The sequence below is a fragment of the Crocodylus porosus genome, unplaced genomic scaffold (assembly GCF_001723895.1).
Source record: "Crocodylus porosus isolate Cpor-Errol unplaced genomic scaffold, CroPor_comp1, whole genome shotgun sequence".
Taxonomy (NCBI): Eukaryota; Metazoa; Chordata; order Crocodylia; family Crocodylidae; genus Crocodylus; species Crocodylus porosus.
The window spans coordinates 23,276,230-23,300,239 of record NW_017728918.1 but is presented as its reverse complement, the minus strand read 5'-3'; the positions used below and the strand labels follow the sequence as shown (position 1 = coordinate 23,300,239).

At 42.8% G+C, this 24,010-nt stretch overlaps 1 protein-coding gene across 1 annotated transcript; it reads left to right on the top strand.

Annotated features, from left to right (window-relative positions):
• Positions 1-6: 6 nt before the first annotated feature.
• TRIB2 (tribbles pseudokinase 2) lies at positions 7-23,756 on the top strand. The gene is made up of 3 exons (XM_019537388.1): positions 7-1,112; positions 5,002-5,294; positions 22,231-23,756. The coding sequence occupies exons 1-3, from the start codon at positions 843-845 to the stop codon at positions 22,697-22,699; spliced, it is 1,032 nt and encodes a 343-aa protein (XP_019392933.1). The 5' UTR covers positions 7-842; the 3' UTR covers positions 22,700-23,756.
• Positions 23,757-24,010: the final 254 nt, after the last annotated feature.

The window sequence follows — 24,010 nt, the reverse complement described above, 5'->3', positions numbered from 1 at the left end:
CCCCCCCCCATCTATGTTTCCAGATCTGGCAGAAGGAAGCATCCAGGTGTCTTGGTTTTGCTGTTCCCCCCTCCTGCGTTCTTCTTCCTAGTCTTATTTTTGCCGGATGGGCGAATCGTACTAAAAAAATAAAATACGAAAGCCTCGGGGAGAGAGCAAACCCCTGCCGTGCAATGGAAACCGGAGCCCATTGATCCCTCCGTGTCCTCGCTTGCACTTTTTGTTCGGTTCCAGCACCCCCCCCCCCCAATCTCTCCTTGTGCAAAGTTGAATTAATTGTTACTATTATTATTTTTTTTTAAATCGATTTGACTGGGGGGCGAAAACCCGGCTTTTGTGCAAGTCTCTCCGAGCCGATCCTGCCTCTTCTTTTGTCGGCGCCGCTGCTGACTGCTCTGTAAGTTAAATGCTCCCTCGTTATTTTGTGTTGCATATCAGGCGAGCCCTCCGTGGCAGAGAGCAGCTCCAGACGCCATCTACAGTTAAAACGTAGGCAACTCGGGACATTATCATTACTATTTTTTTTTTTTGCCTCGTATTAAAGAGAGAGGGGACGAGCCAGTCCTGTGCGCATCCAGTGTTTTTTTTCTTTTCTCGGGGGAGGGTTGCTCGCTTCGCCCCCGTGGAGCCGGCCGCCGCATCGCTCCGGGGGGCCCGAGCCTCGGCGAGTAGTTACTTTGTTGCACTTGGCTCGAGCCGAGCCCCGAGAGGAAACAAAAGGACCCGCGGCTGCATCCTGTGCCCCGGCTCGCCTGGGCTGCGGTCCCCGGCCCCCGCCCCCCGTGGTCGCCGCACAAAGGCTGGGCTTTGCCGTCGGACCGGAGCCGGCTCTCTCCATCCTCATGAACATACAAAGGTCCACCCCTATCTCCATAGCGCGGTATGGGCGACCTCGGAGTAAAACCCAGGATTTCGAAGAGCTCTCGTCGCTGAGATCCGTCGAGCCGAGCCAGAGCTTCAGCCCCAACCTCGGCTCCCCGAGCCCGCCAGAGACTCCCAACTTGTCGCATTGCGTTTCTTGCATCGGGAAATACTTATTGTTGGAGCCTCTGGAGGGAGACCACGTTTTCCGAGCCGTGCATCTGCACAGCGGAGAGGAGCTGGTTTGCAAGGTAACGCACTTCCCTCTTTCTTGTTGCTTTCTCTTGTGGGGTGTCCCCCCAAAGCCGCGGGGGGCTGCTTGGGGCCGGACGGGACACAGCGCTGGGGTGAGACCCGGGCCCGATCCCGTCCCGGGACCCGCGCATCCCACAACTTTTCCTGCACTCAGACAATGGCCACGTTAGAGCCGTGGCCCAGAGCCAGGGCTCCCTCTGCTTGGGAAGAACCATCTTTAAACCAGGCTGCAAAGAGCTCGGGAGCAGCCTGGTTTCCTCCGACTGCTGCAGGGGGGGTCCCTTGGTCATGGTGAGGAGCTGTGCCTTGCTTTATTTGATGCTTTTGCAACTTGGGGGGGGGGGAAGGCGGGGGGTATGCAGTCAGCTTTTGTCTGGAAAGTGATTAAGAAATCCACTTGAAATGAATCGGGCTGAGCTCTGAGCCCCCTCACTACAGAGCTTGTTGGCAAACAGCATCCTCCCCCTATTGCACACTGGAGCTCGGCTACAACCTGCACACACCTACGTCTTTTTTTGAAGAGCAGACAGAATATGAAACCCACTCTTTGTAACCTGCCTGCTCTTCAACACTTCCCCCCCGTGGGCTCCTGCCATTGGAAGGTGAGCTGTGAGAAGAGGAAGCCCGCATGCTTGCGTAGTTCTCAAGGGATGTATTTCCCTTTCAGTCTGAGGGCATATTTTTCCTTTGTTCCTAAACTGCAGTGGTTATTATTTTCATTGTCTCTCATGTCCCAGCTTTACGCCCATCCATTTCGGCAGTAACCAGGACCAGCTTGGATGACTGTGTAGCAATTTGCAACCCTCAAGCACACACTTTAATCCTTGCATTGTTCCCAAAATATATAATTATGCCATTTAGCAAATGCAAATTTCTGGGGTTTGAGCTGTCTGTGAAATGAACAGTAGATGTGTTATCATTCACAATTATGCGGAGGATTGGGCGTCATTATTGGCTGTTGCATTCCTTCTGCATTTGATTCACAAGAAGTTATGGACTGGCAGGAATGCAAGGAAAAATAATTACTCTTTGCAGCTTTTTGTAATGGTTTTGGTTCAGAGGGCAACATAAATCTACCCAGTGACTGGGAGGTGGGAACCCTGATGTTAACGAAGATTTAATCCTTTACAGTTGATTATTTGAGAGAGGGCCCTATGACCTTGCAGACTGATGAGACTGGGATTACGGCTGCGGGTTAAAATGCATGCATTAGGTTGCCAAAATCAACAGAAGTTGAAATCAGATTTTTAGAATGAAAGTCTCATCTTGCAGTAATGCAGGGCCATGCACCCGTTTGCATCTTTTCAAGGGAAAAAATAATGTAAAGCTGCTTTTTTTTTGCATGAAATTACACATGAACTTGTGTTTTGAGAAGTAACTTCATTGCTGTACTTCATTTCTAGCAAGTTTTTTCCTCTCCTTCATTGCAAGGGTTAGGTGGTTGTAGGCATATTTTCATGGTACGAACTACAGCTCACAAGGATTTTTTTTTCTTCTTTTTTGTTTCCCTTTCAGCCACACACTTTTCACTTAAAAAAAAAAAAAAAAATTGAAGATCTAACCCTATCCACCACTTAAGATACGTGCTTTAAAAAGACTTGACTTAATATCTGGCTTCTAAATACTCCTCAGTTGCCCAAACTGACTAATGCAGGCTGTAAAACACCTGCTATGTCATGAATCCTATTTAATGAATTCCCTTTCTGCTAAAGGACCTCACATTTTCGCTATCTGGTATCTTACGGGTGATGGTATAGGTGGCTTCTTGGGTAAGAATCAGCTTGGATAAGAGACAAGCTGACTGCCCAGAAATATTTTCCTTTACCCACTAACTGTACAAGTGGCATTACTTGCTTCTAGGGTCTGTGGCATCCAAGTAATGGTATCTGCTCACTTCCGATTGCTAGTAAGATCTAAATCAAACTCCTGCTTATTGGACGTTAGGCTGAATTGAGTCCAGGGACACTACATACTTGGGTTACAAAGAAGCCTTTTATAAAAGAGCCTCTAGATAGTAGCAATATGATAGGGGCCTTTTTAAAACACAGTGCTTCCCTCAGCCGTAATACGTGGGTTACTTACTCAGGGTATTGAAGTTACATAAGAGGTCTGGCAGTGGTATTTCAGAAGAAGATAGTTAAAATACATGATGGAGGGCTATAAAAAAATCTTTTATTTTCATGGAACTATTTCCAACCACTTCCAAGATGGATTTAAAAAGTGTTGCAACACTAGCACAGATCCAGATGCCATTGAGTTTTCCTCCAGAATTACCTACATCTTAGGGATTTTAGCACCAAATCCCAATTTTGTTTCTGTGGTTTCTCAAGTCACCAGAATGCCTCAGTGCTAATCCTTCCTCTCCTAAAAGGAGTTGGGCCTGTTTGGCAGTCTGCCTGTCTGACTGCCCGCTGCCTGGGATGTAGTATAGCAGCACAGGTAAGTATTTTTTGACCCTTTGATCCCAGTTTCTGCCACTTTGGAATCCCTCCTGAGGAATGAATTAGTCAAAGCTGTTACAAAGCATTAAAACCTTAGTTCGTTTTCTTGTAAATTGCTATTGAATCATGTCAAGGGCATTTTGTTTGAAAAGCTTTTAAAGCTTCGGAGGAAGTGATGGACATTCTCCCCGAGTCTCAATCTAGGATATAAAGAAGATAGTATTAGTGAGAGCCTGGGTTAAGAACTGTACCAGTTTCTCTTGTACCCTTTATTTAGAAAAGCAGAAACAATACCTAGCTGCATCTGAAGCTGGTTCATGTTGTTTTTTTTAAATATAGCAAGATACCTCAGAGTGTGCTGAGCAAATAATAGCATCTCCTTGCTGGAAACATGAACAGTTCCCTTTGTTACCAAAATGTATGTGGGGCAGGTATAAATACAGTATTATTTGCTTCTTGTCAAGCCTTCTTGCACTGTCTAACTCTAGAGCACTTAATTATTCTGCATAAAGTCTTTCCTCTGCCTTAAGTTTGGGTTTTTTGTTTTTTTTTTTTTTAATTGACTCGCATACTGATTCATTTGTACTCACTGGATTATAGTAACATTTTTATATATGAATTTCTTAGCATCCTTTGTACATTCTTGCAGCTCATTCACAAACTGTTTGATCTGCTTGCTGTTCAAGAAATGCTCAGGTTTTTCAAGGGACCTTTAACTTAAATTTGAACCAAGGTTTGTTGGGTATGTTGTTGTTGTTTGTTTAAGGAATTTTTCTGCAGCCTAAACCACATTTTGTTTCCTGACATTTTAAACAACAGACATTGCAAAACTGAAAATTTGAAAGTGAAACTGGCTTGGCTGCCTTGCTCTCAGATGAAAGGGTTGGAGGAAGTAAACAATGTTGATAGTGATAGATTGGTTTTGAAACATTTGTTTTTTCCCAAGGCTTTAAGGGATTAATAAAGTAGGTAAAAAGATGGTTGGTAAAAGTGAATCTAGTCTGACAACATCTCTAAGTACAAATCTCAGCATGCTGCCTATATTTTTTTTTGAGTCCTTGGCTGGAATTCCTTAAAATAAATTCCATCACTTCTGAGGTCTACCATCTTCCTTCTATATAACTTTGACCTTCAAACCATAATTCACATTACTGGCTGAGTTTAACCACATTTTGGCTCTTCATACTTCTGGGGAACAACTTCTCTGTTTCAGTTCTGGTATTCCATTCCAGGTCAGGATGGATCAGATCTATTTTTTTGGCTTATCAACATCATGCCCAAATTCATTTTGACAGATTCCTTCTGGACAAGCACAGCTTGGAAAACAGCATACATCCCAACAACAAACGTGTGCAGTGCTCAGTGATGGCATCGGTGTGATTGTTCGATATAATCTTGGTCAATAGTATCTCTAACCCTTGCTTTACTGTTGTTATTTCTGTAGGTGTTTGATATTGGCTGCTACCAGGAGTTACTGGCGCCATGTTTTTGTCTACCTGCACACAAAAATATCAACCAAATTACTGAAATAATTCTTGGGGAAACAAAAGCTTACGTGTTTTTTGAGAGGAGCTATGGAGACATGCACTCTTTTGTTCGCACCTGCAAGAAGCTTAAAGAAGAGGAAGCAGCGAAACTGTTCTATCAAATTGCTTCTGCTGTTGCACATTGTCACGACGGTGGACTGGTATTGAGAGACCTCAAACTGCGGAAATTTATCTTCAAGGATGAAGACAGGTGAGAATCTTTCTAATGCTGTATATGAGATTTCTGTTTGAATGGGCTGTGTTCCCTCTTTCTTGATTTGTTGCAAGCAGAAAGTGTAAAAATAATGTTATAGTAGTCTGTCCCTAGTTTTTCCCTCTACTCCTGTAGCTGGTGAAGGTGAAAACACCTGGAGATCTGTGAAGGGACACTTAGAAAGAGAAATGCTATTTCCTGCAAAGTATCCGTCCGTTCTTCCTCGTGTTCTGTACAAGCTTGTCATTTGAGTTGGAACCAGGTACAGGGTGGACCCAACGTGCCATGTGCTTTCTGCCATCTTCTCTCAAACTTGGCTTTGTCAAATGTCTTTGTTTTCAGAGCTTCTTGCTATTGAACCATGTCAAAAGCTTTTAGTGTTAAAAGCTTCTAAACCTTTTATAGGAAGTCATGGGTATTGGCTCCCTGGGAACCATCACAAGTGGGTTGGGATTTTGGAGCAGTTAATCTAGATACAGGTATTTTGGTTTGCAGCCAGTCCCCTCACCTGCAGTGTGGAATTTCTTATCCTGATGGGAAGTTTGCTTCTAAAGGAAGATTTCCAACATGGGGAGTTGCTTGTGTTTCTCATATACAACCAGCATACTCCTGTATATGGGTAAGGAAGAGAGCAAGCTTCTAAAATCTGCTTCAAGTTGCTGTCTGTTCCCATGAAGGAAGAATGGACTAGTTTAATGATTAAAGCACAGTGGTGAGGGATTAGTCCTCATCTTCCTATTGCAGACTTCCTGCCTGGCCTACATTTGCAAAAGTGATTTATGATTGCTTTGTCCTTAAGGCACTTGAGGTTTGATTTTATTTTTTACTGGATCACTAAGCACCTGCTGTCTCCATTGACGTGTGTTGGAGCTGTTTCATCACAGGATTGGGCCGTGTAAGATCCAGTGCTAGGGGCTGATCCTCAGCAAGAATTGTGCCCTGTTTGAGCAGACGTTTTTAGGATTGTCTGTATCTTTTGGAGGCCCCACGTGGCAGGAACGGGTTAGTGGTAGCATTGCTTTTATGTGCATCACAAAAGCAAAAAAAGGTTAGGATGAAGTTGCTCGTTGTAGGAAAAAATGAGTTTTGGAAAACCTTTTTTTCCCCCGTCTCGAACCTCCTGTTCCGTCCTTAAAGAGGTGTTGGTGGGGAAGATGCTGGAGTGTGTGTGGCTATTGTAGTGCATTTCTGAAGCTGAATTATAATCATCTGCATGTTCAAGCCTATGAAGGTTATAGTCCCTTCCCTGTGGTAACTAGTTTTCGTTAAGTGTGTTACATCATGTACTTTGGTGATTTCAACACTGTATTGAATCTCACTGGAGTAATGTGGAGCATGAAAGAAATATTAAACTACAAGGTGACCTTCAAAAGACTTAAAAGGGAGTGGAGAGAGATATGGAGCTTTTTTTCTTCACTTTTCTTTTTTTAATGGGCATTTTTTCCCCCCCACCCATGGGATCTAGGTCCAGCAGCTGAAGCTTGACCCCATAGAGGAATGTTTTGGGAAGCTGCCCTTCAACCTCCTTTCCCAGCTGCTAATAGTCTGTCCCAGGCCTTGTTGGGGCTTCCTGTTTCAGATCCATTTCTCTCTGATTGCTTTGAAGTCCTTCAGTTCACTTCTGAGGGAGAGGAGGATCTCAGCCACTTGATAGTCAGGGTGCAGGAAGAAGCATGTCTGCTAACACCTACCCCCTCTGTCTAGATGAGTGACTCACAACCAGGGTACCACTGCATCCTGTGGTGCCACCAGATCCTTTTGAAGGGTGCCTTGAGGTTTAAGGAAATAGCTGAGGTGTGAGAACATAGGCAAAAAGGGCAGGCTCAAGCTTGTCCCTGCCAACCCCACTGCTAGACCCCTCAACAAGGAAGTAAATCCTACAGTGTATAAATTTGTTTTATGAATTGGGTGTCACTTGACTTCCAGAAGTTTTGCAGGGGTGCCTCATGTCCAAAGAAGTTAAGAACCACTGTACTAAATGCTGTGAGGATAGACACTTTTTCCCGTTCTCTACGCATGTTAAAGACCTGCGAATACCCAAGTGTCTCCATGTGTTCCTGCTGAAGCTACAGCAGAATGAAACCGGCTATTTTCATTGCTGTTTTCAGGATTTTCAGTAGCTTCAGTGAAATTTGGTCAATACTTGGACAGTGCCATGCTGTGGTTGCTTGGGAAAGTTGGGAGCAACGGCAGAGGCATTTGCTATTCATGGTCAAGCTCAGGAAGAGCTTTGCTGCACGAGTTCATATTTGGACATTAGCTCCAGTCCTTAAGGGAAAGTTGTCTAGCCCCTTTTTAAACGCAAGGGTTGAAGGGTTACCAGCAACTTAACATTTGTCAAAGTTCAGTTTTGTAAAAGAAACTTTTCAAAACCTGACATGGCTTGTCTCTAGTGTGAAGGAAATCTTTTAAATTCCAGTGTCAACAGTGGTTTAAAAACAAATGATTTGCTTTTAGCTAGTCCATTGTTCCTGCCACTGCTGCTGTACTTGAAACCCTGGGACCAAAGTGTTGAGGAAACTTGAGTCCAATCTGAGAGAAATGCAAAAGTGAAACTGGTGTATTTCACCCTTACAATTCTGTAACTTTTTAAAAATGTTGTTATTAATACTGACATTTCAGTGGGCACCCAAAGGTTTGTTTTTGTGTAGAAACTTGCATTCCACATGTGTATAAATACTCCCCCCTCCCCCGACATTTTCCCTTTTACTTTATTTTTAAAGTTTTCTTCAACCTGCATGGGGAATATAATCTTCACAACATCTGTGGTTATATATAAAGGGATAGGATTTTCAAGAGCATTAGCCATTAATTTAACTCGGCTTTCACAAAGTCATGGGAGTTGGCTTTGAGAGCAGAGTAAGGCCTGTTATAAACATTTTTGAACTTTCTCCCCTCAATGCTCCCAAGACACGATTGCATCATAAGGCACAAGGCCAAAGACCTTCAACCACCCAAGAAGTATGGGTATGTACTGTAGTTGTACTGCTTCCCTTTATGGATTTGAACATGAATAATAACTGGAAATCCCCTTCCAACCTCTACAACTGGTGATTAATAACAAATGCAATTTTTATTCAGGTGTAACTGGTTTACAAGCCTGAATGCATTATGCCATTTCTCAGCTGAACAAACTGAGATGTGGAGGTGAAATGGCAAGAGACAGGATAGAAGCAGTTACTTGTTTAGTTTTGTTTTCCTTTGGTGCCAACCATCAGTTGGTAATTGGTCATTACTTCTAACTTACTGCTGTATTTACTGTGTAAAATGTTCTTGCTGCTTCCTGGTTCATTGAATATACTGTAGAGTACATCACTACTACAGCCAAAATACTAGCATTTCAGCAAGGCTGCTAGTGTTTGTGGTGCTGCATATTAAGGAATGTTAATCACAAAACTCTACTACTTGTTGGGAATGCATGTTGTTTTGGACTCTGCAAGTTGATGTACTCTAAGAACCGGGCAGTGATTCATGGTCAAAATGTGTCTTTGGGTGAATGACTTCAACTGCTTTCCACTCCCAGCATTGTGTACTGATCTCTGCTCCTGTCATTTTCATATTTGTTTTTGTAACTTGCTTTTTACTACACCCACAACTTTTAAACTTTCTCTTGCTAGAAGTCCAGCTGACCTTTATATTTATTAACTGGCTGGGAAAACCGCATGAAGGCAATATGAAAGTGAGAACTACTATTTTAGATTCTTCATGGGGGGAGCAACAGCAAAACCAATGATCGATTCTAGGAGCTGAAGAAAAGCTGAAGATCATTGGGAAATGGTTCAGTTTAGTTAGAAGCACTGATTACAGCTCTCCTTGGTACCTACTTTTTGTTCTTTGGGCCTAATGATGTTCTAGGAAGATGTGAAGGTACAGCCCTTAAAGTTACCATGGATACATGTAGGATGGCACCTTGCCCACTTTTTTCATTCAATAAAATACAGTTATAACTTAAAAACATACATGGGCTTGATCTGACAAAGTGCTGAATGTTCCCTGAATTAAGTGGGAATTAATGCCAGGCAGCAAACACTTCATAGCCTCCAGCCCTAATTCCATTCTTAACTTTCTAGTCCTATCCCAAATGAGAGCTATATTGTGATGTTGCAGTTAGATTATATGCACATGAGCAAGCGTATTTTGGTACTCAAAACAAGAATAACTCTTAAAAGTCCCTCCCAGTAATCTGATGTTACTTCTGAATAATTCAAACCTAAAAAGGAGAGTGGTCCTTATTTTCTCCCGCATGTTTATAAATAACTTTGGAGTTCTGGGTGCCCAGCCCTTCTGTGGATCAGGCCCAAGGATCTTCTATCAACATTAATTTTGCTACCTTTGGGAACCTCTATATTTTACCATTCTTAATTGCATTCTCCAAAATATACAGGCATGTACTGTAGTCAAAGTAAAGTTCTGGAATAGTAGATCATATTAGTAGCTTAGATCTTTCAGCATCTCTTGACTTTAATATAAATAAGGGGGTGGGATAATTAATAAAATAAAGGTGTGTGTGGGGGGGAAGACTAAAAGTTTTTTTTATTTAACAATTGTCAGGGTGAGGTTAACTTTAATTATTGACTCTGAGATACTGACATTCCAGCATCAGGCATGCTTGCCGTTCATTGCATCTGACTGACCTTTAGGGTAATGATGCCTGGTTGGAAACATGCTTTTAATGCCAATTGGGTGAGTAACAGCACATCTCTTTACATAAAGATAGCAGAAAAATTGTGGCTAGCTTTTCAAAGGGGTTTAGTTTTCAGGTGGGACTTGTCCAACCTACTTGTGATATGTTGGGTAGTTTTGCAGTCTTAAAAAAAACAAACAAACTTGCCCTTATGCTTTGAGTTCCAGAACAATTGAATATTGTATGATACCAATACAGTCATAGGACCTGCAAGTTTCTTTTCGCTTACAAACAGCTGATCACTTGCTCCTATCCTAGCTTTTAAAGGCTTGTGCTAGCAATGGTCTGTCTTTGTTTGTGCCCATATCATGAGAGATTTACAATAGAAGTGCACCGACATATTGGTCTGATATTGGATTGCACTGACATAAAGAAAATTGTCTATATTGGAAATTGGCCTGATGTGGACAATAATTTGGCCGATTTAAATGGCCTGTGCATGCGCACAGTTGCAGCGCAGCATGTAGGCAGTGACGAGCACAGCTGGCAGTGTGGAGAGCTTTGTGCAGCTGGTAAGTGTGGTGGTGGAAGGGGAAGGAGAGGGGCATGGGGTGCGGACAGATCGAGGCCCCTGCAGTGAGGAGGGAGTGGTTCTGGGGCAGATGTTGCCCAGCCAGAGTGGTGGTGGGACACAGGCCAGAGCCTCAGCTTGTCCGGGGGGTGGGGGAGAGCAGCTCCTGCTGCTGCACACTGCTTGTCCAGGAGGGCACAGGGAGAGGGAAATGTGTGCAACCAGATCTGTGCAGAGTGGGTGGTGGCAGCACTGGGAAGGGGGGCTACGGGGTGGCTACACTGATTTTTAACTGGGGGGGGGGTAGGCTGCAACCTCCCCACCCCCAGTCACCGCCTGCCCAGTACTATTCCTCCCTGCAGGTGCAGCCCATCCTGCCCACACCCTGCACGCATCCTGGAGCACACAAGCCCCGCCCCCCTCCCCCAGGCTTTCTCAGGGTGCATGCAGCAGCAGGAGCCACTCCTCCCCCTCCCTGCACCCCCCACATGAACCACAGCTCTGTCCCACTCCCTGCCCAGCCCTGCCCTGCCCTACTGCCCTTCTACCACAACAGACCTGCAAGCTGTACACAGCTGTATTGGAAATTGGATCAGTATTGGCTGATGTGCCTCCTTCAAAATCGGCTATCAGTATCGGCCCCAAAAAATACCGGTGCATCCCTAATTTACAAGTGTCCTGGTATTAATTGTCTTAGCTGTTCTTATGCCTATGGGAAGAACTCATGTGCAGTTCTGCCTGCGGTGATGTCACAGCAATGGGTGTGACTTCACTGGGTTATAAAAATAGCAGAGTGCCCACTGTTGCTTTACATATATTGACGCGATTCATTGGCTAGATATAAAGCATATACTTCTAGGAAGAGCCACATCTAAAGGTTTTCAAAAGACATCAGCATTTCCATGTAGCTTCTTTGCAGTAGCTTTCCTAGCCCAAATACCATTTCCTTGTATTGGGGAATTATTAATTTCTTTAGAGCACTCTTAAGCCTTTAATTATAAAAAAATATTAGTTGTCATAATGTTTGATGCTCAAAGACCTTGCATATTAATCATTCTTGCTGAGGGGAAATTTAAACTAATTTTGGTATTCCAGATACTGTAACTTTTCCTTATTCTTCTAGTAAAAAAATATGAGAAATTGAATGCAGGTTGGAGTTAATCAAAATAAATATAACTTGACACTTAGTTGTGTGCCAAGAAAGCACAGCCAGTACTATCCACTCATTTCGAAAGCTTATTCTAGTGTAATGCACTATTTATTTGCTGTCCAGAGAATGGATCCTTTTCCTCCAGATCTTTTCAGTGACTTAGGAGTACTGTTTGGTGTTAAGGAAAACTAATTCTGTTCTTTGGGATCCTAGCAAAGCAAAACGGATCCCACGGAAACGTGGAGCATAGATGCAGCTTGTTGTGTATTGGCTACAAAGGAACCTGTTTCTTTTCTTTCATATAGGGTTAGTTTTTCTCACTCCTGCCGAATTTTATTGCAGTCTGCTGATCTACTTACAGTGTTAGTAACCCCTAACCTTGCTGAGAATACATAGTGAACAAACAGACTTGGGGAAACTAGTGAAGGGCTTTCAAAGGCAAGAGAAGTTATACAAGCAGGACTGCCTTAACACTAGTCTGAAAGATGCACTTAGCTGGATTATTTCTTAGGCTGCTCTGTTAAACTGAACTAGGAGGAAAGGTACAGCATAAAGTAGTAAAGCTTTAACTGTACAGGTTAAAAGCATCGGTAACCTTTCAACCCAAAAATTGAGGCTCTTTCTATATTTTATGGCATTTGGGAAGGTTGGGTAATGTCTCCCAGACAGGCAGTCTCTATCCAAATTCAGATGGAAAACAAAGCAATTGTATAGCTTTTGTGGGCAGTAAGGTTCATACTCCTTTTATTTTTCATGTGGTTCAGATCCTAAGCCTCTTCTTCCAGATACTCCAATGAATAATATACTTGAAATTTACTGTCCATACAGCACCTTTTCACTGGAGCACATAGGTAGATCTAGTTAGGCCTGTGGATCAGGTAAACATCATTCCCTTCTTTTTATTACGGACAGGCATGTGCAGTCATGGAGGTCGAGTGACTTCCATCAGTTATTAAACAAGAATGCCAGAAGCTGAGACTAGAAACCAGCACTAATCTGCTGCTCTAATAACAAGACTAATGCAGTTAGGTTTGGGGAGAAGAAATGGGAGCCTTGAAGTCATCAAATTGTGAGTAGCCAAAGCTGGGTCCTTCAGCGTGTCTTAAGAATCCTGTCCGACTACAGGACGGTCATGGTGGGTTTTCACCAGGTTACTGTCCCCCCCGGCCCTGCTCTTTCTTTGCTTCTGCTTCTGTAGTTGCGTATATTATCTTCTTAATTCCTATTGCACTCATTTGCTCCCTATCTCCTTAGAGCTCTGCTGAAATGTGATGATGGTGTGGCTTTCAACCTGTGGTCCTCAGACCCCTAGGAGTCTGCACACTGTCTAAGGGGTCCACAAAAGATGACCAATCAAAAGTATGTGAATACCCACACTTACAATTCAGAGGAGCCTGCATCACCATTCAGAATTTTTTAGGGGTCTGCAAATTGAGAAAGTTGAAAACTACTGGTGTAGGGCCTTCCCACTGCTTTGCTTTGAGGTATGTAACTTGAATGAAACACTACCATTTGCAGATATGTTCCTGGGCTTGGTGCTCTTACTGAAGGATTTTTCAACGAAGCAGTCAGCCAGTGGAGCATATCTTGTTTCCTGACCACACAGGACTAACCCACCAACTTCCATTACCATGTGCTTTGTGGGCAATGTTGCATCAGCAAATTCCTGAATGAACTGTAGGATTCAGACCATTGCTCATCATTTTGTTTGAGTTCATGCTAGTCACATTCTTAGCTACAAATGCTAGCTTTCTGGCATGTTGTGGTGGTGGTGGTGGTGGTGGTTAACTGTTTTGTTGGGGGGGTGGGGGTTTGTCTCCCTGTAGCCTGATACCTTTGACCTAATATTTCATCTATATCACATGGCTTACATTTTCAGATGTGACCAGTGTTTCTGGTTGTTTTGAAACACTTAAGAGGATTGCGTCCCCTCTGGATAAGTGATCCCAGAGGATAAGTGATCAACTGTTTCTGAAAATGCCGGGATATCCCTGACACCCCACAGTTTAGTCATATTTTTACAACTTGAGCTGGTTTTGTTCTGTGTAAATCAAAAATTCCCTACAACCCTAAGTGTCAGTTCAAGAATGCTCTCTGCTGTTCACCTAAATTCTCCGCCTGTGCAGAATAGTTAGGGGGGAATGGTAGCTTTAAGGCTGTATAACTGCTGTGTTTAAATTTTTTGCTTAATGTCTCAGTTAAACAACTCATTCCACGTCAGACTTGTGGAAGAAGCAGGGTTAGTTAACAGCAGCTCGGAGGGGATGATATTTTGCTTAAAACCTGTATTAAAAAGTAGGTGTTACTACTTGAAGTGTTCAACCTGGATGGCTAGCTTTAAGTGGGTGATTGGTTCATTTTATTTATTTATTTTTAAAGGTGCTGAGTACAGACTGAACCAAGTGATTTCAGTGTAAGATGCAAGTACTCAGCACCTGGGAGGATAAGCATCAGCTTATGTAGTGTCTCTCCAAAGGCACCAGCTTTGTTTTTTGCAAATCAAATATTTGTCTTTCTTCCTTGTGTGTATGTGATATAAAAAAGTCCTGGAGAACATGATGAGCACTGCAGAGGCATAAGAGTTGACACTGGTGTCTTTGAAAACAATTGACTTTTCATGTCAACTGAAAAAGGTAAATGTGAGGTCAGATAGCCACCTTGCTTCACATGCTTGGCAAATAATGGAATCCTTGTTCTTTTGTAACTGAGGCCCATCCTGAGGTGATAAGAATTGAGATAGAAAAAAGCCTGTGGACTTGGAAAAGGCAATCAGGACTTGTAGTAGGAATGATATTTTTTATTAGACCAAAAAGATTTTTGCAAAAAACCCCCAAAAAACTTTAATTGCAGGCTTTTGGGCACACACACCCTTCATCAGGTATTGGAGAAGAGATTGTAAAAGTTCTCCTAGGTAGAAATTAAGTCCTAAGGATTTAAAAACGCATTCTCCTTCCAGGCATTTTTGTGTCCTAGAACTAGTTTCCTGCCTCATGCTGGGGACTGGACCTGATGGTCTTCTGAGGTCCCTTCCGACCTTACAATCTATGAATCTATACAGACTTATTCTGAAGTACTTTGCAGGGGCCAGTTGCTTAGAATCCCATTCATGTGTCATGTAGAACAAGGTTTGGGGGTCTGTATCCCCCATTCTGCATATGGGATGATCTGTGGGCCGAGTTTGGCTAGTATCAGTTGATGTAGCTGAAATGAAGTTGGAGACATGCCAGTTTATATGAACTCTGAAGCTTTTGTCCAAAATTTCTATGGTAGGCTCGTCACCGTGGAATCTCCCTGGACTGAGACATTTCTCTAGGAATGGTTGGGTGGACTCTGACCACCTTCATCTAGGAGTGACAGTGAGGCAACATTATCTTTGTCACAGCAAAGGCTTCTTCAAAGCTGTATTGCCCTGTGTCCCACATCGGCAATCTGCCTTTGGAAACCCTGGCTTAGGCCACTTTCTCAGTACCAGGTATTGGTGACGTGTGCGGGGTGCATGAGGATGCACGTGTGCCCCTTGAGCTTGGTGCACCCCGTGCAAAAAGTGCTGCCAGCAGTGCCTGCAGGCAGTTGCTGCTTGCCACTCTTCCCTCGCTGCCAACACTGCTGGTGTTATCTGCGAATGGCCACCAACCTCTGGTCCATGCTCATCAGCGCTCCCCCCTGACCATGCCATAGCTGCCTGCGGGAGCTTGCCATGCCCCCCCTCCCCCCGCCTTTGCAGGGACGTGGCATTCATGGTACCAGGGATGAAAGTGGGTGCATTAATTGTGACAGTGTCAGTGAAAATGTTCTTGCTGGAGTCCTGGAGAGTGGGTGGTCAGATGTTTGGAAAGCTCCCAGCCAACCTTCGGTCGTCCACTGGAAACTAATCTCACAGAAAGGCTATGCAGTGTCGGAGGGGAGGAGGATTAGTATCGTATTTGTTGCATTGTTTTCCGTTCGGCCTTCAGTCCACTGCAGGGTAGTCTGTTCTCTTTCTGCCTGAATGAGAGCATGATCCTTGATCCTCAGATTAATATTTTTTAACTAATCCACAGATCATCTCTATGGACTCACTTTAGGAAATTTCTGGATTTAACTGCGAATGTAAAAGCAAGCTCATTACAAACTGCTGGCACTGTTCAGGGACAGGTCTCTTGTTGACAGTAATCAATTAGCAAAGGGAAGAGGACCCGATTTCAGCTTTCTCAGGAATCAGAGGGCCAGTTGCAGGTCATGCTTGATGTACCTTTATAAGGAAGTGCTGCTAAATTGCTGTCATTAAACTAGCTGATTAGCTGTGTGGGAGTCTAAGTGACCTTACCTGTCCATGTACCTGTCTGAGAGTCCCAAAGGCAATGCTGTCCTGTCTTCAGCCCAAAGGATGTTAAGTATGAAATGTGGTCTTGTGGGAATCTGTATTTCTGCATGGCTTAACCAAAGGACATATTTTGGGTAGTAGGGAACTTGTCTTGTAGTCAGTGGTTTGTTTGACGTTGGTTTGGCCTCTAGTGCCTTACTATACAGGTGGAATCAATGTGTAGGAGAACCTGCTTTCTGGTTTTTGGGAACAGAGGCCTACTAACAACCACTGTTGAACATTCAGTCTCTACTTTGCTTAAATAGCAACTGTATAACATACCAGTCTAATTATAATGAGAGAGGTTTCTTGTACCTTCCCTTGAAACAGCTGGTGTTGTCCACTGTCTGAGAGATGATGCTGGACTTGAGCTGTTGGTCTGCTCAGTTCCTGTGTTCCTAAACATATTAAACGTGGGTTCAGTTTGGACTTGTCCAGTAGACAGAGCTCAGGACAAATGTCAAAGAAGAACTAACAAGTTAGTGACCCGCTCCGTTGGAGCACGGGCTCCTGCGCTCTGCAACACCTCTTTGGTCAATGGAGTTCCCCCCCCCCCCCAAAAAAAAAATACTATTTCTTCTGAATGTTTTAGGACTCTTTTTTGTTCCTTTTAGTGAGCTTTAGGACCTCTGAATAAATCCACGGAATCCAGTTATGGAAATGTTGTTTGCTTTTGGAGGAGGAGTGAGGCTGGCGTGTGAATGCAGAGTTCTTGTGGCCCCCGGTGCCTGTGTCTAAAACGCACTGTAGCAATTTGCCAGTAATCCCTAAGCTCTGCAGGGAGGAATAATGTGAATCACCGTGAAAAAGTGTAGGATGTATGATAACAAAGCTGTCTGCCAGGAGCGGATGCTAGCTCAGGAGGTTACATTGAAGAGTCTTCTAGAAGATGTTTAATTGATCAGGTTTTGTTACATTACTGAAGAGCAAAGTCTGAATGCAGTCAAGTAATGAATGGCATATTGATAAGAAATTCTGAGTGGTATTGTTTTCATGGGTTTCCCTGACGGTTTCTATGGGGACAAAGACGCATTTCCCGTCTGAGTGCCACTGCTGCCCTCTGATTGCACTTCTGTGGTTTCATTCACCAGTAATGGGAAAGCATTCATGGGCAGAATAGCTTCCCCTTTTTAAATAGCCATGATTCAGGGTTGTATTTTTTTTTTTTTTAATGCATTAGACTAATGCAGTGTTTTATCAATGATCTGATGGATGCATAATGCCTTTTTTTTTTTCCAAGTACTTATTCAGTCTCTGCATTAAAACTTGAAATTATGTACTGTAATTACGTAAGCCTTGACAAAAGTCTTTGTTGCATTACAGTATTTGTAGAAAGGGATTCTCATCCGGCTTTGGCAGTAGCTTACATTTGAACTTTGGTTGCAGAGAAATTAATCCCTATTCGTATGGTAACGTTAAAATGCTGCTGCTTTTGGAGACTTTATTTCTGATGTGGGAATCTGTCACTTGAATTTTATCATTAGTGGATTTATTGTGAGAATAGAAGGGGTTTAAACATGGAATTATTTTATTCTTTTTATTGTAGTGATGCTGCATTTTGTATGGTGAAGAGTCTGGAAAGCTGATCTTGAGTTCATATTTAAATATTTGGCTTGGGAATCTCTTGCCTGCCAAGACTCAAATTTAGGGTTGTTCTTGTATTCTATAACTGGGTGAACTTCCCATCCTCCGACATGGAGGCCTACAGTTACAGAAGTGTTTAGCAATTTGGGGTATCTTTGGAGGGGCAGAGGGAGGAAGGGAAGAGATACCAAATTTGCTGCTCTTTAAAAGGAAATACATTTTATCCCCCAGAGGAATGACACTTAAGCCTTCCTGAAGTTCGTGTCTGTTAGAGGCACTTTGTTTGCAAAACTGATTCACTTGTCATGCCTTAAAAGTTGGGAATTTGAGGGAGGAAAAATAAAAATCTACACTTGGGTCCTGTTGCACAAAATGTTACTAAATGCATTCTGTGTCTAAGAGTATAGCAAGTAGACTTTTTTTAATGATGCCCTTATCTGAGAAAAGGGCCCTGAAAGGTTGTCTAACACCTCTCCCAACTATATAGTTAGTCCAGTAAAAGATACTACCAAAAAATCCTTGCTGCTTGTTTACATCCTGGACTATTGCATCTACAGTAGCTCACTAACCCTAAAAGTACAGATTGCTTTATTAGAAGATATTTTTTCCCTCTGATATTCTGTTTTTATTGTTAAAATTCTGCTTCATTATGGATTTTATATAGGATTTGTGACTCTCTTATATAAGCAGCCTAACTAAATTAGAATATTGTATGTGGAAATAGCCATGTGAATACCAAATATAAAATTAATAGCTATACCTGAAGTGTAAGAGGTTAAAGAGAAAGCTATGAGTTACTGCAAAGTGAAAAGCTTGTGTGCGTAGTTGCCACCTTTGCTGGAATACTGCCTCTATCAAGGCAACCATTTCCTTAAATGAAAAGGGCTTTGTTTTTTGTCTATATGTTTCCGCAAACCCGGTCTACTCAGCAGGATGAAAGCATCACTGTCTGTTTGCTTCATTCAGTCACATTATGATGGAGTAAGCAGATACTGGCCAGCTGTTGTTCAGTTTGTTGGCTTAAACAAAATGTGCTGTAGCATGCATATAGAATTTAATTCTGTAGCATGCAACACCTTGCAAGCAAAATCATGGTCATAGTAATATTTTCTGGTGTATGTGGGTAGGCAGTACTTGCCCTTTATAACAAAAGAAGCCTTTCTGGTCCACTGTTTTGCTTTTGTATTGCAAGCAGTTAGTCATAAACATTACAGAATTCAAATAATGTGGTTTAAAAAAACTTTCAGTGCAATGGTCCTCTCAAGTTTTGGCTCTGGCAACTACTGGAAAGTGTAAATGGGATAAAGGAGAAAATACTATCTGAGTCTCAACAGTGCAGGGAAATGCCTAGGAAAGTGTGTGGGTGGATGAATTCCCTCCCATAAGTTGTTTATAAATAAGCTGCTCCTTTGTCGCGCGCGCGTGTGTGTGTGTGTGTGCAAGACTTCCCTCGCAGGAATGAGCTGATGCTTTGCTGCTTAGCAGTTCAGTAACTTAGAAATGCACACTGAAGTAGCTGGCCTGTATGTCTTCCTGCCGCATATGTCTCTGTGCAAGAGCGGGGAGGGAGCTGGGCACTGGTGATGGAACCACAAATCCTGTCTCTGCCTTCAGCTTCATGTCTCATATTATCTGCCATCCTTTAGTCTCTCTCTGAAGGAAGGTACAGAGAGAAAGAGAGAGAGAGAGAGAGAGAGAGTGTGTGTGTGTGTGTGTGTGGTTTCCCTTCCCTTCCTTCTCCCCTGCCCTTAACAATCTCTCATCAGGAGACAGGAATAAGCCCTAAGTGAAGATCAGGAGAGGAGTCTGACAGGCATGCTTAAGTCCTGTCTCGCTTAGCCTTTCTGAGCTGCTACAGAAGGAAATTGACTGTGATCGTATAATTGCATTTAGTGTTCCTTGTAGCCAGCTTCCTGTGTGAGGTGCCACCGCATTAGATTCTTGTTTGAGTGTGAATGGTTTGCTGTCCATAGGCACAAAAAGTGCCTATAAGCTGGCAGTGTATAATTAATCAGGAAGCAGGTGTGTGGCACAAACCCATCAGCATATGCACCGGGGAAGAAAACAGTGGCCTATTTAATCATAGAACGAGCTGCCTTTACATAATGTTCTCGGGGAGCCAGGTACTCTGAATTATGACTTCCTTATCCAAGGCATGTTGCCAAAAGAGCTTTCACCTCTGCTAGTAAATGTCGCTAGCTGTCGAAAAGGTCCAAGTGCGGTTGGAGAGTTGATAGTGCAGACGTCTCTATAGCACTTTGCAGAGCAGAGCACTGTCCTTTTTGCTCCTAAACAGATAGCACTGAGTTGTTTTGGGTTCAGGTCATATGTCAGTCATGGGTCCAATTCTTGTCTTCACACGAATATGTAAGGAACAAAGCTCTCCTTATCTGTCCTCATCCTTATTAAATCAGATGTTTTGAATCAAGGCTCGTGACTTCCCGTTCCTTAGTAAATGTCTCTTAGTAAAAGTCAAACCCATCTACAAATGTATAATATTGGAAACTAGATTGTATACGAGGCCTGTGCTGTTTAAAGAGCCTAAGATGAACATAGCATGAAGTGATTAAGAAATGAGAATGGGGCAACTCTTTTATAATCCTATGTTGGATCCCTGATGTGAATTGCTTGCATTGAACAGTGCCTCAGAAAAGAAAGACAGCGATGCAGAATTTACTGTGGTTATCTGGATAAAGGGGGTTTCATGGTGCTGGACTTCATTTCACTGAAACAGTTCTTGAAACACCCACTTTCCATAGCAGATAAATGCTGTGGTGTGGCTAAAAGGGTAGGGTCTGCTCTATCTAACTACTACCACTTCCCCTCCTCCCCCTTTCTGGGGTGGGCTGGGGCCCAATCCAGGCATCATCTTGGCCATCTGAAGGAGGGAGAAGGATCCAGGCAGACTTCAGGACCTACAAATCCAGCAGGCCTGCCTGGATGGGCAGGATTTAAGACCATGCTTTGGCAGTGACTGATGAGGATGGAGGGGAGGTATCTTTCTTCTGTTTGTTTTGTTGGGGTTCTTTTGAATTAGTTCTGTGCTAGTCGGGGGACGGAGGAATAGCATGTGTATGCTTGGAGAGAGGAGTGACAACTGCAGCCCCCCTAAAGAAAGGGGGTGCAGGCTTGAAGGGGGACACTGGGAGGGTGGGGAGATCTCCCCAGGAGTGGCAGGGAAGTGGACAGGGTTCGGGGGAGGGTCCTTGTGTCTGGATGTGAGGGGTGGTGAGGATTGGTGGGATGGTTTGCTTGTGCGGTGTTGGACAAGGAGGCAATGGTTGTGGAGGGTTGTGGTGTAGTCTCAGGTTTGGAGGCAGGGAAAGACTAAATCAGAGATGCATAAGTTTTCATGAGAGCAAGCTGAGTTTATGACAAGCTTTCATGAGCATTTTGGCTTGGGCAGGGGTTAAATCTAAAAGAAAATAAATATAAATACATTAACCCGTGTACCTTATCCGTCACAAAGATCTGCTTTTTTTTCCTTTTGTTCTCAGATTGCTCTGACCTGTGTTGGTCCCTTAAATTTCATTTTTAGTGCACCTACTTTACTTCATTTTTGTTTAAAGGAGTGTTGGGATTTTGTTTTTTAGGTTTTTTCTTTGTTTGTTTTTTTGGTTGGTTTTGCATTGTTTCTTTTTTTTTTTTTTTTCCTGGCAAACCTCATTCTTCCTGTAGTATATGCTAGAGATTGTGATGAGTGGGGGCATATGTTACTCCTGCTGAATGCAGTGGGAATACTGGTACAAGCTAATGCTGACAAGGAGTGTCTGTGAGAGTTGCGGGCTTGCCCTTTAATGAGGATCTACCTTGTAAGGTGTGAGGAAAAGAGATGTGCTTTTGAAAGCAGGTTATTGCTGCCCTAGCTGCCTTTTGATTCAGAGCTTTTTTATCTCCATTTGGATATTGCTGCAGACCTGGTTTTACCAAATGCAAATGCAGGATTTTGCTTGCAACAGAGACTTTTTCTGTGGTTCTGAAGCTCTTGAGAGCGTTCCTTTACAAAATTTTAAGAAGAGCTTGTACATGGGTAGACTTGGGTTTCCATTGAAATGGGTAGCCAGGCCTTGAAAACCAGGCATAAGCACCCTAACTTGAGCAAGGAAAGCTTGATAATGAAAAGGGCAAAATCAGTACTTCAAACCTGAGAATTGTAGAAAAGCTTCTACAACTGTAGTCGCAGCATTGACCTACCAGTCTACCAGACTTAAATGTTCTGGCCACAACTGGTTAGAAAGTGTAGAGAAAGGAGATTATTGCAACAAGTTCTCATGTCGCACCCCCACCCCCAACCTGCTTGTTTTTGTTGCATTAGTAAAAACTCATTGAAAGGATACTCAAAACAATGATTCGGTTTTATCGAGAAGTTTGTAACTGCTTTTTATGCATAGCTGAGTACAGTTAACTAAAGTCTTGTATGTGTATGCCTGGAGAAAGGGAAAAGAAATGTTGCTAAGTTATTTTTGTCCCTGAGTTGGAGGGAGGAAACAATGCCATATCTCAAGAAAATCTTAGGGATAGGCATTTAAAGTGATGCATCTTTTATGGTGATTGATCTTATTAAACACTATTACCTAATGTAATTAGAACAGACTGAAATTTATCAGTGAGTCTAATGATGGGTGGCCCTCTCTCTCTCTCTCTCCCTCCCTCTCCCTACAGGACTAGAGTGAAATTGGAAAGCCTGGAAGATGCTTATATTTTAAGGGGAAATGACGACTCTCTTTCTGATAAGCATGGATGTCCGGCATATGTGAGTCCAGAGATCTTGAATACGAATGGCAGCTACTCTGGCAAGGCAGCAGACGTATGGAGTCTAGGAGTCATGCTTTACACAATGTTAGTTGGACGCTATCCTTTCCATGACATTGAGCCTAGTTCTCTCTTCAGCAAGATTCGTCGTGGGCAGTTTAACATTCCAGAGACTCTATCCCCCAAGGCAAAATGCCTTATACGTAGCATACTGCGTCGGGAGCCATCAGAAAGGCTGACTTCACAAGAAATTCTGGACCATCCTTGGTTTTCTACAGATTTTAATGTATCTAATTCAGGATACGGTGCTAAGGAAGTATCGGATCAGCTGGTGCCTGATGTCAACATGGAAGAAGATTTGGACCCATTTTTCAACTGAGCACAAAGACTGGTGTTCAGAAGGTACATGACCTAGAGATGGACACATGAAGGAGTCCTTCCTGACCATGTTAAATCACATCCTGCATCAGCCTAGCTTGGTAGCAAAAGACACTTGGAGTTCCTTGGTTTGAGAAGGAATCTCCACCAGGAGCTAATATAACAAATGTAGCATGGGGGCAGACTAGGGGGAGGGGGCCTTGCTATCAGGTTAGATTGATATGGAGGGGGGGCGGGGGGAGGGGAAGGCAGCATGGAGCAATTGTAGCTTCCCACCTTTTGGAGCCAAGGAGACTGCACATGCCAATTCCAGTGCAGCTGTGTCACTCCTGTTTCTGTTCCATTTTAAAATAGTTGCAATTCACAACAAATAGAAACTTTTTGCCTCAAAACACATCTTGGCATCGCACTGTTAGATATTTAACTTCAGTCATTATTCAGGGAAAGTACAATTGGCTATTTTTTTAATTGGATGCCTAATAGCTAATGGGATTCATTTAAGAAAAAAAATTAAGTGCACATAGATGGACATGAAAAGTGGGTGCTAAAAACAAATACAAATTCAGTTCATGTCTCTTGATAGCTATTTTCAATGCGTATTTCTTCTAAATAAACTACTTAATATTCTTGTCAGGAAATGACATTTTAATGCTTTGTTCCCTTAAGGGGAAGTAGCTGTCATTTAACAAGCTGTTCTGTTTTGTGTCAAATGGTTTGTTGCAGGAAGCTATTATAATACAAACTTCCAGATGCATTATTGCTATAATAGAAAAAGAAGAAAAACTTTTTTTTTTTTAATTTTTTTTTTTTTTTAAAAGGATTTGAAATACTGGCTTCCATGTTTGCCATGCTGCACATCTATGTCTATAGAGGGCAGAAAGCCCCTGGATCACTTTTTTTGATCTCGGAACCAATCTCCTTGTTAACTGACTGGCCCGTTGTATAGATAGAAGGCTCTATTATTGAAGACAAGCATTGCATTTTTTTTCTTTTGAATTCCTCTCATCTTAGAAAGGCAATTGTTTGTGTTATTCTGTTTGTTTTTATGCCCTGAATAAGGAGTAAAAAGGGTATTAATAAGCTGAACGTTATAATACAGATACTTCTCCCGAAATATACACAGTAATATGCACCTTTTTGTATTGTCAAGACTTATTCTATTTATTGAAGAAAATGTCACAGTAGTGATGTATTAAGCCAGTACTTCAATTACGGGTTGACTTGGGATGACATGTTACATGCTGTAGTTAACACACTTCTTTTCTGTTCAGGTATTTCTGTCCCTGAATAACTTTTTATTTAGCTTTTTTTT

What these genes read in the sequence shown, in the direction of transcription:
- TRIB2 (XM_019537388.1), top strand. Translation starts at nt 843, where the DNA reads ATGAACATACAAAGGTCCACCCCTATCTCCATAGCGCGGTATGGGCGA. An exon ending in GAGAGGAGCTGGTTTGCAAG is followed by an intron (nt 1,113 to 5,001) that starts GTAACGCACTTC and finishes TTATTTCTGTAG; the next exon opens with GTGTTTGATATTGGCTGCTA. An exon ending in ATCTTCAAGGATGAAGACAG is followed by an intron (nt 5,295 to 22,230) that starts GTGAGAATCTTT and finishes CTCTCCCTACAG; the next exon opens with GACTAGAGTGAAATTGGAAA.